This window comes from Crassostrea angulata, chromosome 8 (assembly GCF_025612915.1).
Source record: "Crassostrea angulata isolate pt1a10 chromosome 8, ASM2561291v2, whole genome shotgun sequence".
NCBI classification, from domain to species: domain Eukaryota; kingdom Metazoa; phylum Mollusca; class Bivalvia; order Ostreida; family Ostreidae; genus Magallana; species Magallana angulata.
The window spans coordinates 26,064,047-26,080,902 of record NC_069118.1 but is presented as its reverse complement, the minus strand read 5'-3'; the positions used below and the strand labels follow the sequence as shown (position 1 = coordinate 26,080,902).

Here is a 16,856-nt window from a genome sequence, read left to right as displayed (position 1 = left end):
ATATATAGTGAAGATTTTAAATTGTAAAAATCGTGACCCTCGGACCAAAACGGGGGCCCCAGGCGGGGTTCAAAGTTTAACATAGAAATACACAGGAAAATGTTTGAAAAATCTTCTTCTCAAGAACCACTGCACCAGAAATGCCAATATTTACACAAAAGCTTGTTTACATAGTGAAGATTCTAAATTGTAAAAATCGTGATCCTCGGACCAAAACTGGGGCCCCAGGCGGGGTTCAAAGTTTAACATAGAACTACATAGAGAAAAAGGTTTAAAAAATCTTCTTCTCAAGAACCACAGCACCAGAAATGCCAATATTTACACAAAAACTTGTATATATAGTGAAGATTCTAAATTGTAAAAATCGTGACCCTCGGACCAAAACTGGGGCCCCAAGCGGGGTTCAAAGTTTAACATAGAAATACATAGGAAAATGTTTAAAAAATCTTCTTCTCAAGAACCACTGCACCAGAAATGCCAATATTTACACAAAAGGTTGTATAAATAGTGAAGATTCTAAATTGTAAAAATCGTGATCCTCTGACCAAAACTGGGGCCCCAGGCGTGGTTCAAAGTTTAACATAGAAATACACAGGAAAATGTTTAAAAAATCTTTTTCTCAAGAACCACTGCACCAGAAATGCCAATATTTACACAAAAGCTTGTATATATAGTGAAGATTTTAAATTGTAAAAATCGTGACCCTCGGACCAAAACTGGGGCCCCAGGCGGGGATCAAAGTTTAACATAGAAATACATAGGAAAATGTTTAAAAAATCTTCTTCTCAAGAACCACTGCACCAGAAATGCCAATATTTACACAAAAGCTTGTATATATAGTGAAGATTCTAAATTGTAAAAATCGTGACCCTCGGACCAAAACTGGGGCCCCAAGCGGGGTTCAAAGTTTAACATAGAAATACATAGGAACATTTTTTAAAAAACCACTGCACCAGAAATGCCAATATTTACAAAAAAGGTTGTATACATAGTGAAGATTTTAAATTGTAAAAATCGTGACCCTCGAACCAAAACTGGGGCCCCAGGCGGGGTTCAAAGTTTAACTTAGAAATACATAGGAAAATGTTTAAAAAATCTTCTTCTCAAGAACCACTGCACCAGAAATGCCAATATTTACACAAAAGCTTGTATGTATAATGAAGATTCTAAATTGTAAAAATCGTGACCCTCGGACCAAAACTGGGGCCCCAGGCGGGGTTCAAAGTTTAACATAGAACTACATATGAAAAATGTTTAAAAATTTTCTTCTCAAGAACCACTTCACCAAAAATGCCAATACATACACAAAAGGTTGTATATATAGTGAAGATTGTAAAAATCGTGACCCCCGAACAAAAAGTGGGGCCCCAGTAGGGGTTTAGATTTTAACATATATAGGAAAATGTTTTAAAATCTTCTTCTCAAGAGCTATAGTGCAACTGTTTGGGATATTTCTATGCATACATGTACATCCTTAAATAATGTAGATTCAAAAAATTGTAACTCCCAGACAATTGATGGGCACCAAGAGGGGTTCAAAATTTAAACATTTTAAAAAACATAAAGGAAAAGTTTTAAAATTTTCTTCTCAAGAACTACAATGTTTTAGTTTGTGGAATTTCTATGCATGCATCCTTCACTTATGTAGATTCCTAATTGGTAAAATCGTGACCCCCGGACCAATACTGGGGCCCCAAGATGGGGTCAAAGTTTATTATAGAAATATAAAAGTAACATGTTAAAAAATCTTCTTCTCGAGAACTACAATGCTTCAGTTTGTGAGATTACTATCATGCATACAACCTTGGATAATGAAGGTTTGACAGTTTTAAAATAGTGACCCCTGGACTAATACTAAATTAAAGTTAAATGTAGAAGTACCGGTATATATGGAAAATGTTTAAAAATCTTCTTTTCGAGAACTACAATGCATCAATTTGTCAGATAACTACGTAAGCACCCTCAAATAGTGTAGATTCAAAATTATAAAAGCCGTGACCTCAATCTAATACTGGGGCCCCAAGAGGTGTTCAAAGTTTAGCATAGAAATATAGAGGGAAAATGTTGAAAAATCTTTTTCTAGGGAACTATAATGCTTCAGCTTCTGAGATAACTATGCAAGCATCCTTAAATAATGTAGATTCCAAATAATGAAAACTTTAGCACTGGACTAATACTGTGGCCCCAAGAGGGGTTCAAAGTTTAACATAGAAAGATATATTGAAAATGTTTTTAAAAAGTTTTTCTCGAGAACTTTAATGCTACAGTTTGTGAGATTACTATGCAAGGATCCTCAAATTGTGTAAACTCTAATGTAGTGGAACCAAGAGTTATCTTTCTTGATGTTCAGTACAGTCTGAGAGTTATTCCTCTTGAAGTGGAACATTTCTACGTTCAGTTTTTCAGGTTGTGTACGTGCGGTCCCACCGCAGTGCTACACATTTTCATTCCTATATTACTATTTATGTTGTTCAAGCCAACCATAAACCTCGGACCATAACTAGGTCCCCAGAAAGGGGTTCAATGTTTAAAATAGAAAAAGCATATGCTACGAAATGTTACAAGGAACTGCTGTTCAGGTGAGCGATGTGGCCCATGGGCCTCTTGTTTTTTTTAAAAGTTGAGAGCCAAGGGATGCTTAGACGTCAATTTCAAATTTTCAAACAATTTTAGAAGATAATTCATGACATGCATGACTTTTGCTGTATGTCTTTAAGTTTGTAACTAAACTAAAATTTGCGTTTATTGAGCCAAGATGTTAGGATTGAACTTAACATGCAAAATTAAATTATTCATGTGCAAAAGTAGTTATTTGATTAATTAATATTTTTCATTTCAGATTAATAAGAAAAGTTGGTCATAAACTTAAAGAAATTGGTGCTTTGTCGAACCCACTGAGAGCAGAAAAGAACCGAGGTGTAATTGAAGGGGCTCACACATTGTCCAGGATAGAGGAAATCCTGGAGCACTGCTTCACCGCGCTAGAACACTACACAGGTCAGCTGATCGCTCATGTCAGCTGGTCGTGTCCCCAGAGACAGAGTGAGACCCAGGTGTCGGGGTTCAAAGTACTGATAGATGGAAAACAGTACGGAAATACCATGCATGAAGGCGTGAAACAAGTCCGGATCAAGGTAGTTATGACAAGTTTTTAATTTTTTTTGGTCACATATTGCACCTACATACTGTGGAATCATTATAATTTGTGGTGGCTCAATTTTCCTGCTATTCGTGGCTAGCCTCCTCCACGAATTTACATCCTCAGCGAAAACAAATTTAGAGTTATCTTTCTGACTGAAACTGAAAACCAACGCAGCCACGAAATTACATCCCCACAAAAAACCCACAATCAACAAATACATGTATTGCTGCCCAGAATTTTCTTCAACTTGACTGTATAAGAGCATTTTTGGTTGATTATCAGTGTATTAAAATGTATTAAACAGCTGGGTACAGAGCAGCCTATCTACAAGCTGACCATGGTGTCTGTGTCGGACAAGCCCCAGGCGTCCAGTGAGGAGTCTAACGGTGTGGACCTGCTGTCCGAGACCTTCAGACCCTTCTCCTTCTACTGCTACCACAGCATCCACAATCAAAATGCCAGGTAACCACTGTCATTACAGTGTCCTCTGAAAATGCAGTGTCATGTACTAGCTGGTAAAACTATGAATTAATTAAGGAATGTTAAGGATGATTTTATTGCATTTTCGTATGTCTGGTCATTTATCCATCAGTTCTCCTTAGATTTAAAAATGGGAGAGAATATAGAGAGAGATTTGTTGTGTGTTGCTGCCTAATTTTCTTATTTGCATAATATACCAATAACAGTTAATAGATGTACAGAAGGACATGTAATTGTAAACGTGTGTAAATTACATTTTTCAATTACTAATAGATGGCCAAATCAAGGATGCTGCAAATATCAGGACTCTGTGATGTATGAGCGACAGTTAGCCAAAAAATTAGCCAATCAGGGCCTATTGAAACGTAAAGTCCCGCCTCCAGCCTGTAGTCTGCTGGACATCTTCCAGGGAGAGTACAAACCCTTCCTAGGCACCCACAACAAACAATTCCCCACTGCCATCCTCTTCTGGACACCCTGGTAAGTTCTACATGCTATGTATATGTCCATCTTTTCTTGGTGATACATTGTAGAAGTAATTCAAAAAAATCTAAGCAAGGGAGATAAGTTCTACATGTAATGTACATGTATATATGTCCATCTTTTCTTGGGGATACATTGTTTAGGTGATTCAAAAAATCTAAGCAAGGGAGATAGCTCTTAAATTGTTGGCAAAATAATGCAAATTATATATGAAAAATATCTTTATTTTTCAGGTGTCTTGGATCCCAGAAAGTCATGTCACATTATGCACGCTTTGCTCGAGAGGCAGCATCAGAGGTAACCAACAAATTAAAGTTTACACATGCATTGAATGTGATTTTCCAAAATCCCAATCGATGGGAGTTTAAATTAAATATTTTTTTTTAGTCTTTATCCTTTTACCGTATAGTACGTATCAAAGATTGTGAATCCAATGATGATGTTTACCTTTTTTCAAGGATAAAAAGGTTTAATCTGCTAGAAGATTATCAGTAAGGTGAATAAATTTCATGACCGGTATTTACCCTTTTTTTCAGTATAATTTTATCGCGGTGTCCTGCGGTGTGACCGCTAACCATGCATCAGACAGGAAGTCTCTCATTCATTCCATTACATCAAACGGCTGGAAAGAACACGGGGTCATTTGGCATTGTACTAGCCAGTGTGCCTCCGCCATTGATGAAGCAAGCAGCCTGTGGAAAAACAGCACTGCTGGTAGAGAATTCTACATAGTATTTATATCGAACTGCATTGTTACCAGTATCATTAATTGTGAAGTAATATAAAAGCTCTCTAATCCACCTCTTCTCTATTCCGAACATTATAGGGTCAGCCTCAAGGAATGAGGAGAATGGCAAGAAGCATGTAGATCTGACAGAAATCCTGGGAATCGCTGGAGTACCAACTTTCCTCTTTATCCATGCTGATGGTAAGCATTATTTCTTGACAAAACAGCAGATGCATTGCCAGAACTGAGATCAGACCAAGTCTAACTGATTACTGTGGAATCATTAAAATTGTTGGTGGCACAAGTGGGTAGCCCTCGCCCACGAATTTACATCCTCAACGAAAAGTAATTATAAAAGATTTAGTTTACCTACTGTAACTGAAAACCGACGCATCCATGAAATTACATCCCCACGAATAAGCAAAAACCCACAATCCACGAAAATGCTCCCACAAAATAAAATAATTTCACAGTATTGCAATGCTGTATTCACTTTGATATGTACATGTTTAGGATTGGTGCAAAGCTTTGACTCGGACTTTTAATACTTGTAAATTGAAGATTAAGTGTGAAGTGTGTTAAAGCATTTAATTTCTAAAACTTTTGCAACAGAAATGAACTTTCTGGTATTTTCATGACTGATAGCAAGTGCATATGGTAATTTATATGAACTTCTCAGTTATGTGAAGCATACCGAGTTCGTTACTCTCAGTCTTATCTCTTTACACAGACTGAAAAATAATTACCAGGATATATAGAACATTTATTTTTCTCATGAATTACTAATACAAATAATTTATTTTCTCTCTCTCAGGTTACATTGCCTGGCACGGTCGATACAGTGCCTATGACTACGCATCTTTTGCTGCCTTCATGCGCCATACGTTCAGTGAGGTACAAGGGGTAGGATGTCCAGTGTTCCAGTGCGACTCCTGTAAAAACGACATGACCATTGATGATGAGGCATTGGGTAAGTTTATTCATGTAAAATGAATTAAGTAAAAAGTATCAATGACTTAATTGCTTGTTTGTTTTAGTACATGCAACTTTAAAGCTTGCATTATTGTATATGAAGATATGGAATACGTTATTTGGTATGTTAAGACTGCACCTATTTATATGTACATGTATGGAAATAATATACTATGTTTAAGAAAGGAAAAAAAAAAAAAAAATATATGTAGTTACCGGAATTAACAATAAGTTTTTCCCTGTAATTATAACAGAATATTTTAAATGCATTAAAAACTGCTGATTTCACTCTTTAAAAAAACTCTTTTTAATTTTCATTATTTTGCATTTTACAGAGCCTGTTTTACAATTGGTAAAGGAAAGCTCCAGCTCTGCCTTATCCTCTCTAAGATACCCTCAAGAGGAACACCGGCCTAGCTCTCCGATTAACACCGATCCCAACATAGAGAGACTCTTCATGAAGAAGCGCCCACGCAGCCCAAAGAGACACAAGAAGATCTCTGTCAACCAGCGGCCATTTTCTGCGTCCAACCTTAATCAGACACCTTCCCATTATGTCCAACTGCTGAAGAGTCCGTATATGCAGAAGACTGTGCCCTCACCCAAGGTCCTCAACAAGCTACTCCGTCCTCAGAGTGGAGGAGCAAGACTTGGCTGAGGACAACATATACATTTAAAATGAAGAACACTTTTCTCATGTCTGAGGAGCTGATTATAGTTTGGTGCCAAGACAATTTTTTGTTGTTTTTTTTTTTTTATCAATTTTTTTTTAATGAAGAAACTGTGATGGATGTTTACACTACACAATGAAAAAATGCTGCATTTAACCAAAAACAATTAATACAAAACTTTGATCATGTATGTTTGATGTTGTTCCCATAGATATTCATTAGGTGAAATAGATTAGGAATTAATTTATTGTTTATCTGTAGTTTATTGCCATGTGATATATATACTTTAAACTGGGTTTGCAAAAGGAATTTTTGAAGTTTTTCTATTTTTATTTTTTTACATGATGTTATTCATAGTTTTTTTTAAATGCCACATTATTTCATTTTTAAGATAAATTATGGTACCAACTTTTTGCTTGTCCTAGTGAACAATCATCATGATATATACATATAGTTGATTTTAATTGTTTACACAGTTTATTAGTTGTATTTAATGTCTGTGATATGGAATTTTATGCTAGAACAGTGTATGTTAGGGTGAAAACAAAATCAAAATCAATAATTGTTAGATTTTTCAGCATTTTTAATTTTAATTTAGGGTTTTTTTACAAGTGCTTAAGATAATCTTTGTTTTTTATCATTAACCAAGAAAAAATTAGAAACAGAGCTTTCAGATGGTTATCTAAAGAGTGGAGTTATTTTCTGTATTAGGAGAAAGAAGTATTATTACCTGTTGAAACTACCAATGAAAACAACAGTATATATTCTAGTTTCCTAACATCCTTGTAAATGTATCTTAGTCCGTCCTTGATTAATTGTTGAAAAAATGGTTTTTCTTGCCTGTGATCAAAGTATTACATACATGTAATAATTATTGTTTATTTACATGTATCAGTTTTTTTCCTCCTGTATTGCCTTAAAGCAATTCAAACTAATGACAGTAAATTTAAAACATATATTGTGATAAAAGCTTTTCAAAGCAGTATTTGGGGAACCGTCCACACATTTGTTATGAGCTTAATCCCTTTGTCTATATATGTGATGTGACAGCTTCATATACAAAGACTGTATTCTATTTGTTGTTTGATACTTACAAATTTATGATTAGTTAATAAATTCTAAATTATTATCTGGACTTTCTGGGTTTTTTTTAATCATACAGTGATAAGGAATATCAACAGCTAACTGCAACAAGTGCCAAAAAAATGGAGAGAAAAAATTGCATCCTGTAAATTGTGACCTCTGATGCATAACACTTGGACCCAATTCTGAAAATTTTGCCAAAATTAGTGGAGATGAAATTAATAACATGTGGTTCTTCATCAAATCTACCATTTTTAACTTTGTCAAAATTCCTCAGACTACTGAGCTATCCAGACATATCAAATCTACATGAATCTTGTAAACATGGTGGATTTTTTTTCTCAGGGAATTGTCTCTTTTTAAAATATTACACGGATGAATATTAAAATAGTTTTACCATGTATAAATACAAATTCATTGGCGCCTGGACCATAGAGACTTTGCATTGGACTACTGAAAACCAGTACACTCTTGATAGAGTACATGTAACAGGATTTTATCGCAAGAATAAACTTTATTATGATCAAACTACTAGAAGACCCAATATACTGTGGAATCATTAAATTTCGTGGGGGCCAATTTTCGTGGATTGCTTAAATATTACAGGTTCGTGGGGACGTAATTTCGTGTATTTTCTTAAATCTACAAAGGAAATATGACTTTATTACCCTAATTTATTAATTCGTGGATGAGAGGTAACCCCGAATTCCACGAAAATTGAGCCACCACGAAATCTAATGATTCCACAGTATCAAAGAAAGTACCATTAATTTGATTTTGGTAATCCCATTCGCTGACTTGTGAGTTTTCCCCCTATGTTACAAGACTAGTGCAATTTCAAGGTTGTCATCAAAGGGTTCTGTTTAAATATAATTAATAAACGGTAAAATATTTTTTGATGGTCAGACTGATTAGAACATTGGGACCAAATTGTTTGATGGGTAGAGCACCTCACTAGAGAATCAGGGACCACTCTGGTCCTTCATTATTTCTACCATCCTGTTAAATATTTATCAAATAAGTTCAAAATGAACACTTCTTGATATTAATTAATTTTTATTTCATTTTACACTTAACAAGCTAAAGTGTAATATACAAATAAAACATTGTAAAATATATTATTATGGTAAATGTGTTTTATATGCAGGATTCAACTACAACTCACTTCTGAATTGTACAAGTACAAAAACGTATGGCAGTACAGTTACTACAAATATACACAAAGATACAAGCTATTTAGTACATTCACACAATCTCTAATCCCATTAAGGAGGATAATGGGTTGTATCCTTGATGGGTCTAGTTCTTTTTCTCTATGCTGGCTGCATTCATTCCTCATTCACATTTTTCTGACTTCCATTTATGTTTCTCTTTAGGTCAGTGTTTCGCCCTTTGTGACCTATAACGAGTAATGTTAATTAAACCGTTGAAATTATTCATACATGATGTGCATTCATTGTTACATTTATTGTAAAAGTATCAGATGTCTGAACCAATAGTCTATCCCAAGATATTTATGGTGCACATTTGGATGATTTTTAATAAGAATACAGATGCCTGTGAAAGAAGTGCAATTGAAAAAGATAAAATGGAAAATATCCAAGATATATTCATTCACACACTATGATTTTTCCCTCGGAAAAATTCACAGGAACAAAAACAAATTTAACAGATTTATAATAAGAATGTTGACGTCTTTTCTCCATTTTGGACTCACTCTGAATACCTCAGGCTCACACATTTATTTAATGTAAATTATCATACGGGTCTGTTGCAATACAAAATCTCCGTAGACATCACATTTTTAAGCTGTGTATTAAAACCTGAGGAGGTAGAGGAGTTTTTCAAAAAAAAAATTCTTAGAAATTTGGAAATTTATCATACTTTTGAAATGTTTGAATCATTTGAAACCAGAGGTATTTATAAATATCAAGTAATTAAGCAAAATGTGAATTAAGGTTATCTTGGGACACACTACAGGAATGAGTAAGGAAGAATTGCACAGTATCCAAGGGATTGCCAGAGTTCCTGAAACGCACCGGTCCACCGGGGATCCCCGGTAAAATTTGAATGGGTCTGGTAAAATCTAAATTTAATCGGTCAAAATGTCGATAAATTTTACAGACCGGCACTGTATAAAAAAACAATTTACGAGACAGAAAGTCTAAAACTGTTGATTATTTTATTTCAGAGATAATTTATTAGTTGAGTATTTCAATAAAATGCAATAAAAAATATAAAAAATGTGCGTTGTTGTTAATCTGGATTTACGTTTTTTTTTCTTTTACACACACACGTTAGTCAATATCCTATTTGATCATGATTTCGAAAAAATGTGGCCGATTAAATGGACACCGGGGGCAACAAAGAGTACTGCGAAAAGAAAAGTTGATGTAGAAGAAAAGAAATAACGTGTGCGGTTGATGTTGACGGCAAAAAGTTAGGTTTACAACTTGACAAGGAGGGCCAGAATTCTTTTTATTTTAGTTTGCATATTTTTGCAGTAGTTTCAATGTCCGGTAAATTTTACAAATGTCCGGTAATTTTTGAATATTTACAGGACAATTGTCCGACAGATTTTGGACTGGTTTCGGGAACTCTGGATTGCATTAGAAATTTGAACATACAAATACATGTACTTTAAACAGTTACATATTATTCTTACCCTGGCCTCGATATATTCCACTCTTCTCTCTAAATGGGTCAGCTTTTCATTTAGTGTTGCAAGTCTTGACCTGCAGGATGTATCTAAAACCATTTAAAAAGAAAAATAACAGTTGGCATTTTTGATTCTGAAAGTTGTATTTAGTGCCTTTTAGATCTTTAGCTCTATCAACATTTCCAAGCGAAGAGCAAAAATCTGATCAAAATACATGATAAAGTTTAAAACCTTGTAATAGCCTGTTAATAGCCAGATTGTTATATTCATGTACTGTATAAATTACCTCAATTCTACAACACTAACTTGTAGCTAAGCCACATACATTCAGTTATATCAATGAATTTAAATACATTTGTACACCCTATTGATTCCAAACACCCCTCGGCTCAATTTCACCATATACGCCCAAAAGCAGTCGATCAACATCACACAATTTGATTTGAAAGTCAATACTGGATGAACACTGTCATTTCGTATCATCACTGTGGTCACACCAGGAAACCAACTCCCATTACCTGGTTCGACATTTTTCAATACTCTGCTACTTACCAAAGGAGTTGAGGAAGTCGGAAATCTTCTTGATGCTTCCAGTGATGACCTCTATGTACTCTCGGTTAGCCCAATCCTGTTGGATTGGTCTTTGGTGGCTCTGAATATGACCCTGGTTATGAGGATGGTGCGACATTGTTGTTGACATATAACCGAATTAGAAGACACGCGTATTTTCATTGGATTACATTGTTTCTTTTATCCAATCAGGGAACAGTTTACTACGACCACTTAAAGATCCACTTCCGGAAGGATAACAACATAAAATTAATGACTATGGTGTTTTGTAATTTTGTGTAGAAAATATTTAGGTAATTGGATTTGTTCTTTTACATGTAGAAACCCCAAATTTTCAATTCATTTTAGACTCTGTTTTATTTTAGATACAGGTTATGATTAATTATTGTCAACTCATAACATGACATGCTTTGCAAATTTAATTAATGTGCAATTTAAAAAATGGGCCTTTTCATTACACAGTGTGTACTATGCAAGTGTTTTACATGAATTAATTTTTTTAATTCAATTTTTCCCTTAGGTGGAGACATGGACCCTATCAAATCTATATGGAAGTCCTTCATATCAGAGAGCCACCGCCCTCCAGAGAAAGATACCAAGGTGGTGGTAGTCGACACCATTATCCATGAACTGGAGTACCACATTAAAGAACTAGAACGCATTGCTCATGACAAGGAAATTGACGACAGACGTCGCAACACAGGGGTTGACTACAGTTGGTTAATCAGCACTGCTCCAAAAGGTTTCGAAATCCCACAGCTTCAGAGACTTGAGTTAGAAGAACTGTGCTACAAAATAAAACCTGAGGAATGCAGCAGAATCCTGTCGCTGTTTAGAGATTCACTTTTCAATGACCCCTTACCGTCCCATCTACCTCGAATCATGAGGTCATGTATAATACAGGTGATAGAGCAAAGACCGAAAGAAGAAACGCTCACTGAATGGGTGTCAAAACGCACCCTCAGTCTCACAAGAATCCGTCCAAATCCAAAAGTCTCCCCCTCTCAGTTGGGAGACCCAGAGGTTCCAAGCCATGAAGAAACTAGGAGATGTTACAGCACACCTGCATTACAATCAACAACAGCTCCAGAGTTCTGTCATCATGGTCATCCAGGAATCGACAGTCTGCCTGTTTAAGATATCATTCCAATTTAATCTTTAAATTAGTTGTTACCATGTGTTGCCAGTACTGTATATTGTCAATTTGATATTGTTGTACTGTACAGTAGATTGACCTGTGCTTGTTTTACTGATTAATTTTAGCCAAAAAACCTGTAGTCAAATGCTGGTGCTAGATTTGGTTGTGCATATTTAACTCATTAGCCACTATGTCAAAATTTTCTACAACATCCAAAATTTATCATTTATAGCACAAAGCAGAGGATGAATCAAATTGAAATCTTTAAATTTCTTTCTTATCCATACAGATACTGTTCAAGACTCTGAGAATTGTTAATGCAGTAAAAAAGTAAAGTCTTGGTTTTTATTTATATTTTTATTTCTATACATGTACTAAGTATAGAATTAATGGAAACAATCAATAATTATTGTTCATATGATAAACATATACATGTAGTTTAAGTATGAGTTTTCATGTTTTTGGTACTAATTTAATTTTGCTCTGTGAATTTAGCAAAGTTAGTTCTCAATTTGACACAAAACTCTGTGTATTTATACATACATGTACAGTTCCATACTGTATTGTGGATATTTTGTTTGTATTTGTTACTCTTGTTGCTAATTCAGAACATTTATGACATTTGGTTGTGTACTGTGGCCTGATGGGTGCCTCTTATACTGGTACATATATACCATGTGATCTCATTTATATTATGTGTATATGCTCAACGGTTTTTTATTTAGTGAATCCAGAATCTTGAAGAAAAAAAACCTCAAACATGCAGATAATATACTTTTCATTAATATTACTTAATGTGGATTTATACCGTACATTATCAATATGTTGGATTTCTACATGTGTGTTTAGAAATTGTAAACCATAAATTTGAGGTTTTAATGTTTCAAAAATTTGTGAACAATTATGTGAGTGATTCAAGATCAAATGAAACAGTTTAATGATAAAAAGAGTTCTGAAATTAGGGTTAAAAAAATATACCGGGTACATTCATGTAACGGAAAGTAGCAGCTAGTACATTACAAGCAGTTTATTTGTTCATTTATAAAGTGAAACTGTACTACCTCGGGCAGCTCTTTCCTTACATAGCTTTGGGCACAACCATGACTCAAACAATTCATTTAAGAGCTCATTTTTTTTCGTGAAAATTTTTTAAAATTTAAATATTTATGGCACATGCCTTGTCTTAAGTTTGGACATATGGTACATTCCTTTTAACTTAAGGAGGCCGATTTGGGTTTTTTGGCGGAAAAACTACAATAGCATAACTCTTTATTTTTTAACCATATGTAATTTAAACCAACTCTAGTTTATATGCGAAGGTTCATGAAAATCGACCATCAAAGCAGTTTTAAAAAATACTACAATTGCTTTTTTTCTCAAATTGTTATATATGATAAGTTATATCATTTCCTACCTTATATGTAAAAAACACAAAATTCTACCGTCTGGTTTTTAGTGGGGGCCATCTCAAAATATTAAAATGCACCAAATTTTGCCATATATTTGGATCATCACGAATGATGATTGGTAAAATGGATTCATTCCAAAAATGAGGAAAATATCCTCGAGGATAGCATCATTCTGTATATAAAATTTCAACAGCGTACAATTTTTACTTTTTCTATTATGTTATTTCTTATAACGTAATCTTACAAAGCTTCATTTTATCATATCGTCATAAAAGCGCATAGCAAAGCTCCCCTACCGCACAACGTAAAAATCGTGTTAAAAATAAAAATTTCCTTTAAAAATCTAAATATTTTTATCTGTATTTTGTTTACTGTCTTCAATTTTATAAATGATATCGAAAAAAATTCAAAAGAAGTATAAAACAACTGTATTATATTAGAATGTGCAAAAACATGCACAATGCAAACTAAAGTCGGCCTCCTTAAATTGCATAAGTATGAGTTTGTTGAAATAATTCCCAATGTGTGTATTGACCACAGATTTTAACATTGTGAAACAAAATTATGATCTCCTGCATTTTGCTTGAATGAATGATTTGTGTTATACACTTTCATGTGTTGAGATACGATTTATATTTTCCGTCTATTTGTAAAATAGCTTTAGCTACAGGCATTTTCTTGTGAATTTATATTGAGAATATTCAAATCCATTCAATCAACTAATCAAGAAGTTATTTTCAAATCAATGTTGTTTTATTTTGTATTTCTTTGTGAGTGGAGCTGAAGCGAGACCTGATTTGGTGCTTCTATTTTGCCTCCCATCAAGCCATTGTGGTGTTCACAATCTTTTTGACTCATTGATTCCATATTTTGAATATTTTCCTTTACATGAAAATGTAGATTAGTTATTTTGCCAGTTCAATGAAATTTTTCTTGTTGATTTCTTGACTCATGTTGATTCCCTTGTATGTGATCGTATTTGTTGTTTTATTTTTATTGTATTCTTTAATAAATTTGTTACAATCAAATTCTTTCTGTCTTCTGTTCTATCTCTTGACACATTCTTCATACCATAACAATGTCTGGCTGTGATAGATAAGCAAATTTTATCTGAATGGGAAATGTATTTTTTTTTTTGCCCTTGCGTTGTCATCATGAAAGTTTAGGAAAATTGCTCTGAGATTTAAGTTTCTTGTCCAAAACAGAATTCCCTTTAATATTTTACGATACTTACTCAAGAAAGGAGCTACATACTTTGTTCATGGAATTTGACAATAAACACAACTAAAACAATAAGAGGCCCATAGTCAACATCACTCACCTGAACAACAGTTCTTATATCATTCATTTCAAAACTTCAATATAAAATTCTAAAACTATTGTAAAACTCATGTGATCCAAGATTTTACACAATCCATTAAACAATATCGACTGTTGAACTTCGATATCTGTAAAACTCATGTGATCCAAGATTTTACACAATCCATTAAACAATATCGACTGTTGAACTTCGATATTAAACTTAGCATTGTTGTTTTTTTAGAAGAAGACATACGGTAAAACATTTTCCCTATATATTTCCATACATGTATTGAACTTCGAATCCCTCATGGGGCCCAAGTATTTATCCTGGGGTCAGAATTTTAACACTTTAGAATCTACCATATCTGAAGATACTTTTATTGTTATCTCATAAATCCATACTTAATTATTCTATCAACACGTTTCCGTCACCCGCAGTGGCGTCGGAAGCAATTGAAAGTGTGTGTGTGTGGGGGGGGGGGGGGGGGGGTAGACTAATCCTCAGAAATCTTGACAAGCAAAGACAAAAAAACTTAATTCTCAAAAATCATGAAAATCCTAATCCGTGGGGGGGGGGGGGGGGGGGGGGGGGGGGGTAGTATACCTTTGACTCCAACAACTCCGTATTTCAATCTTTTCAAGGTAAAATTAGGAAAAATTATCTCTGCTGCGAAAAAATTGGAGGGGGGGGGGGGGGGGGGGGCTGAAGCCTCTTTGATGCTATGTGCCTAATGGTTAGGTCTAACTTTGCATTAAAAAAAAAGTGAGCCCCCCCCCCCGTTCCGATGCCTTATGGCTATGACCCGCCTTACTTTCTCCGGAATCAAATATACCAGACACGCAAAATGGTCTTACAGTACCATATTTAAAAAAACAATACACAAATAATGCATGTAGCTAATAAAGCAAAGATTTATTTTGCATTTGAACTTAGTTTTACACATCATTTTAAATTTCCCCCATAATATATCACCCCAAACAAAAATTTTTCTTACGAAATCATATCAAAATCACTTAAAAATCATATCCAACTCACAAATTCATGATTTTGTTCTATGATTTAGACATGATCCATTAAATGAATCATACCCAAATCATAGGTGACAAATAAGGAAGTATGATCCTGATGTGGTTTGTTTCTTGGTTTTGAGTCTGCTATGATTTTCTTGTGATTCTGGTATGTGCTATTATCTTAGAAGGCAACAGAGCATGCGTTTGAAATGATTCGTTAATTGCCAGATAAACTGACCACTAAGAATTAAGATTTCTGCATAACAGGAAGTTGAGTTGCAAATTTTGAATGTTCATCTTGGAGCCTAAATGTGATGTACATGTCAGGAAAATTTGTTATTGTTGGGCATCTTGCTCTATCTTGGCATATTTATAAAGTGAATTTATGGAAGTATTTTGGGGGAATATATTCTTATTCACTTGAGGTAAATAATATTTTATAAAGACTAATTTACAATACACTATTAAGTGATTTATTAAGTGAAGCAAGCAACTAATGCATGGATGTACATGTATCATTAGTTCAGACCGGGAGCTACAGACCTGCAGCTAGGTTTTGAAATGCATACATAATAATTTAATTTGAACAATTCATGTAATAATTGCTAGAAGAGTTTGAAATAACAGTATAATTATCATCTAAATTATGGAAGACTTTGATCCTGCGTTCTAATTCAGATTATATTGGCTTAACGATACAGTTCATGTGACATATATGTATACTATTTTTCATATTTGGTAATTGACAATGTATTTCAAATATTAAAAGTATATATTTGTCTGTTGCAAAATATAAATTAAGTGGTCATTTCTTTCTTTAAGAAATTATTGTATAATTGTCTTTTAACAGGTCATATAAGGATCATGGTTTTGATATGAGTTGTTAGTTACAACAGTTCATACCAGGACCATGCATGGTTTTGATACGAGTTGTTAGTTACAACAGATCATACCAGGGCCATGGTTTTGATACGAGTTGTTAGTTACAACAGATCATACCAGGACCATGGTTTTGATATGAGTTGTTAGTTACAATAGATCATACCAGGACCATGGTTTTCTTGCAATTTGTTTAGTTTAACAGATCACCCGAGAATCATGATCCATTAACTCATTTGCATGTGAAATTTTCCTATACCGAAATCATCTCAAAACCATGATTTACACACAAGCCATTGATATGATCCCGTAGGCTATTTTTTCTGTTTG

At 34.2% G+C, this 16,856-nt stretch overlaps 3 protein-coding genes across 15 annotated transcripts in view; 2 read left to right on the top strand and 1 right to left on the bottom strand.

Annotated features, from left to right (window-relative positions):
* Nucleotides 1–7,604, top strand: part of LOC128161530 (uncharacterized) — a 63,899-nt gene extending 56,295 nt beyond the window's left edge. For all 12 annotated transcript variants that reach the window (XM_052824838.1, XM_052824830.1, XM_052824831.1 and 9 more), the window contains 8 exons: nucleotides 2,840–3,134; nucleotides 3,447–3,604; nucleotides 3,896–4,102; nucleotides 4,339–4,402; nucleotides 4,642–4,819; nucleotides 4,932–5,033; nucleotides 5,647–5,802; nucleotides 6,140–7,604. In XM_052824838.1, coding sequence (XP_052680798.1) covers nucleotides 2,840–3,134; nucleotides 3,447–3,604; nucleotides 3,896–4,102; nucleotides 4,339–4,402; nucleotides 4,642–4,819; nucleotides 4,932–5,033; nucleotides 5,647–5,802; nucleotides 6,140–6,462 — 1,483 coding nt within the window. In that variant the 3' untranslated portion in view covers nucleotides 6,463–7,604. The remainder of the gene's footprint in view (nucleotides 1–2,839; nucleotides 3,135–3,446; nucleotides 3,605–3,895; nucleotides 4,103–4,338; nucleotides 4,403–4,641; nucleotides 4,820–4,931; nucleotides 5,034–5,646; nucleotides 5,803–6,139) is intronic.
* LOC128161533 (protein RD3-like) lies at nucleotides 6,483–14,363 on the top strand. Of its 2 annotated transcripts, XM_052824842.1 has the most exons (3): nucleotides 6,483–6,521; nucleotide 7,164; nucleotides 11,308–14,363. In XM_052824842.1, the coding sequence occupies exons 1-3, from the start codon at nucleotides 6,483–6,485 to the stop codon at nucleotides 11,922–11,924; spliced, it is 657 nt and encodes a 218-aa protein (XP_052680802.1). In that variant the 3' UTR covers nucleotides 11,925–14,363. The 2 variants fall into 2 exon arrangements, with proteins under 2 accessions (XP_052680802.1, XP_052680801.1); XM_052824841.1 differs by lacking the exons at nucleotides 6,483–6,521; nucleotide 7,164 and adding an exon at nucleotides 10,967–11,080.
* On the bottom strand, nucleotides 8,594–10,933 carry LOC128161534 (protein BRICK1-like). Its single transcript, XM_052824843.1, has 3 exons — nucleotides 10,770–10,933; nucleotides 10,224–10,306; nucleotides 8,594–8,957 (listed from the first exon to the last, which is right to left on the bottom strand). The coding sequence occupies exons 1-3, from the start codon at nucleotides 10,915–10,917 to the stop codon at nucleotides 8,931–8,933; spliced, it is 258 nt and encodes an 85-aa protein (XP_052680803.1). The 5' UTR covers nucleotides 10,918–10,933; the 3' UTR covers nucleotides 8,594–8,930.
* Nucleotides 14,364–16,856: the final 2,493 nt, after the last annotated feature.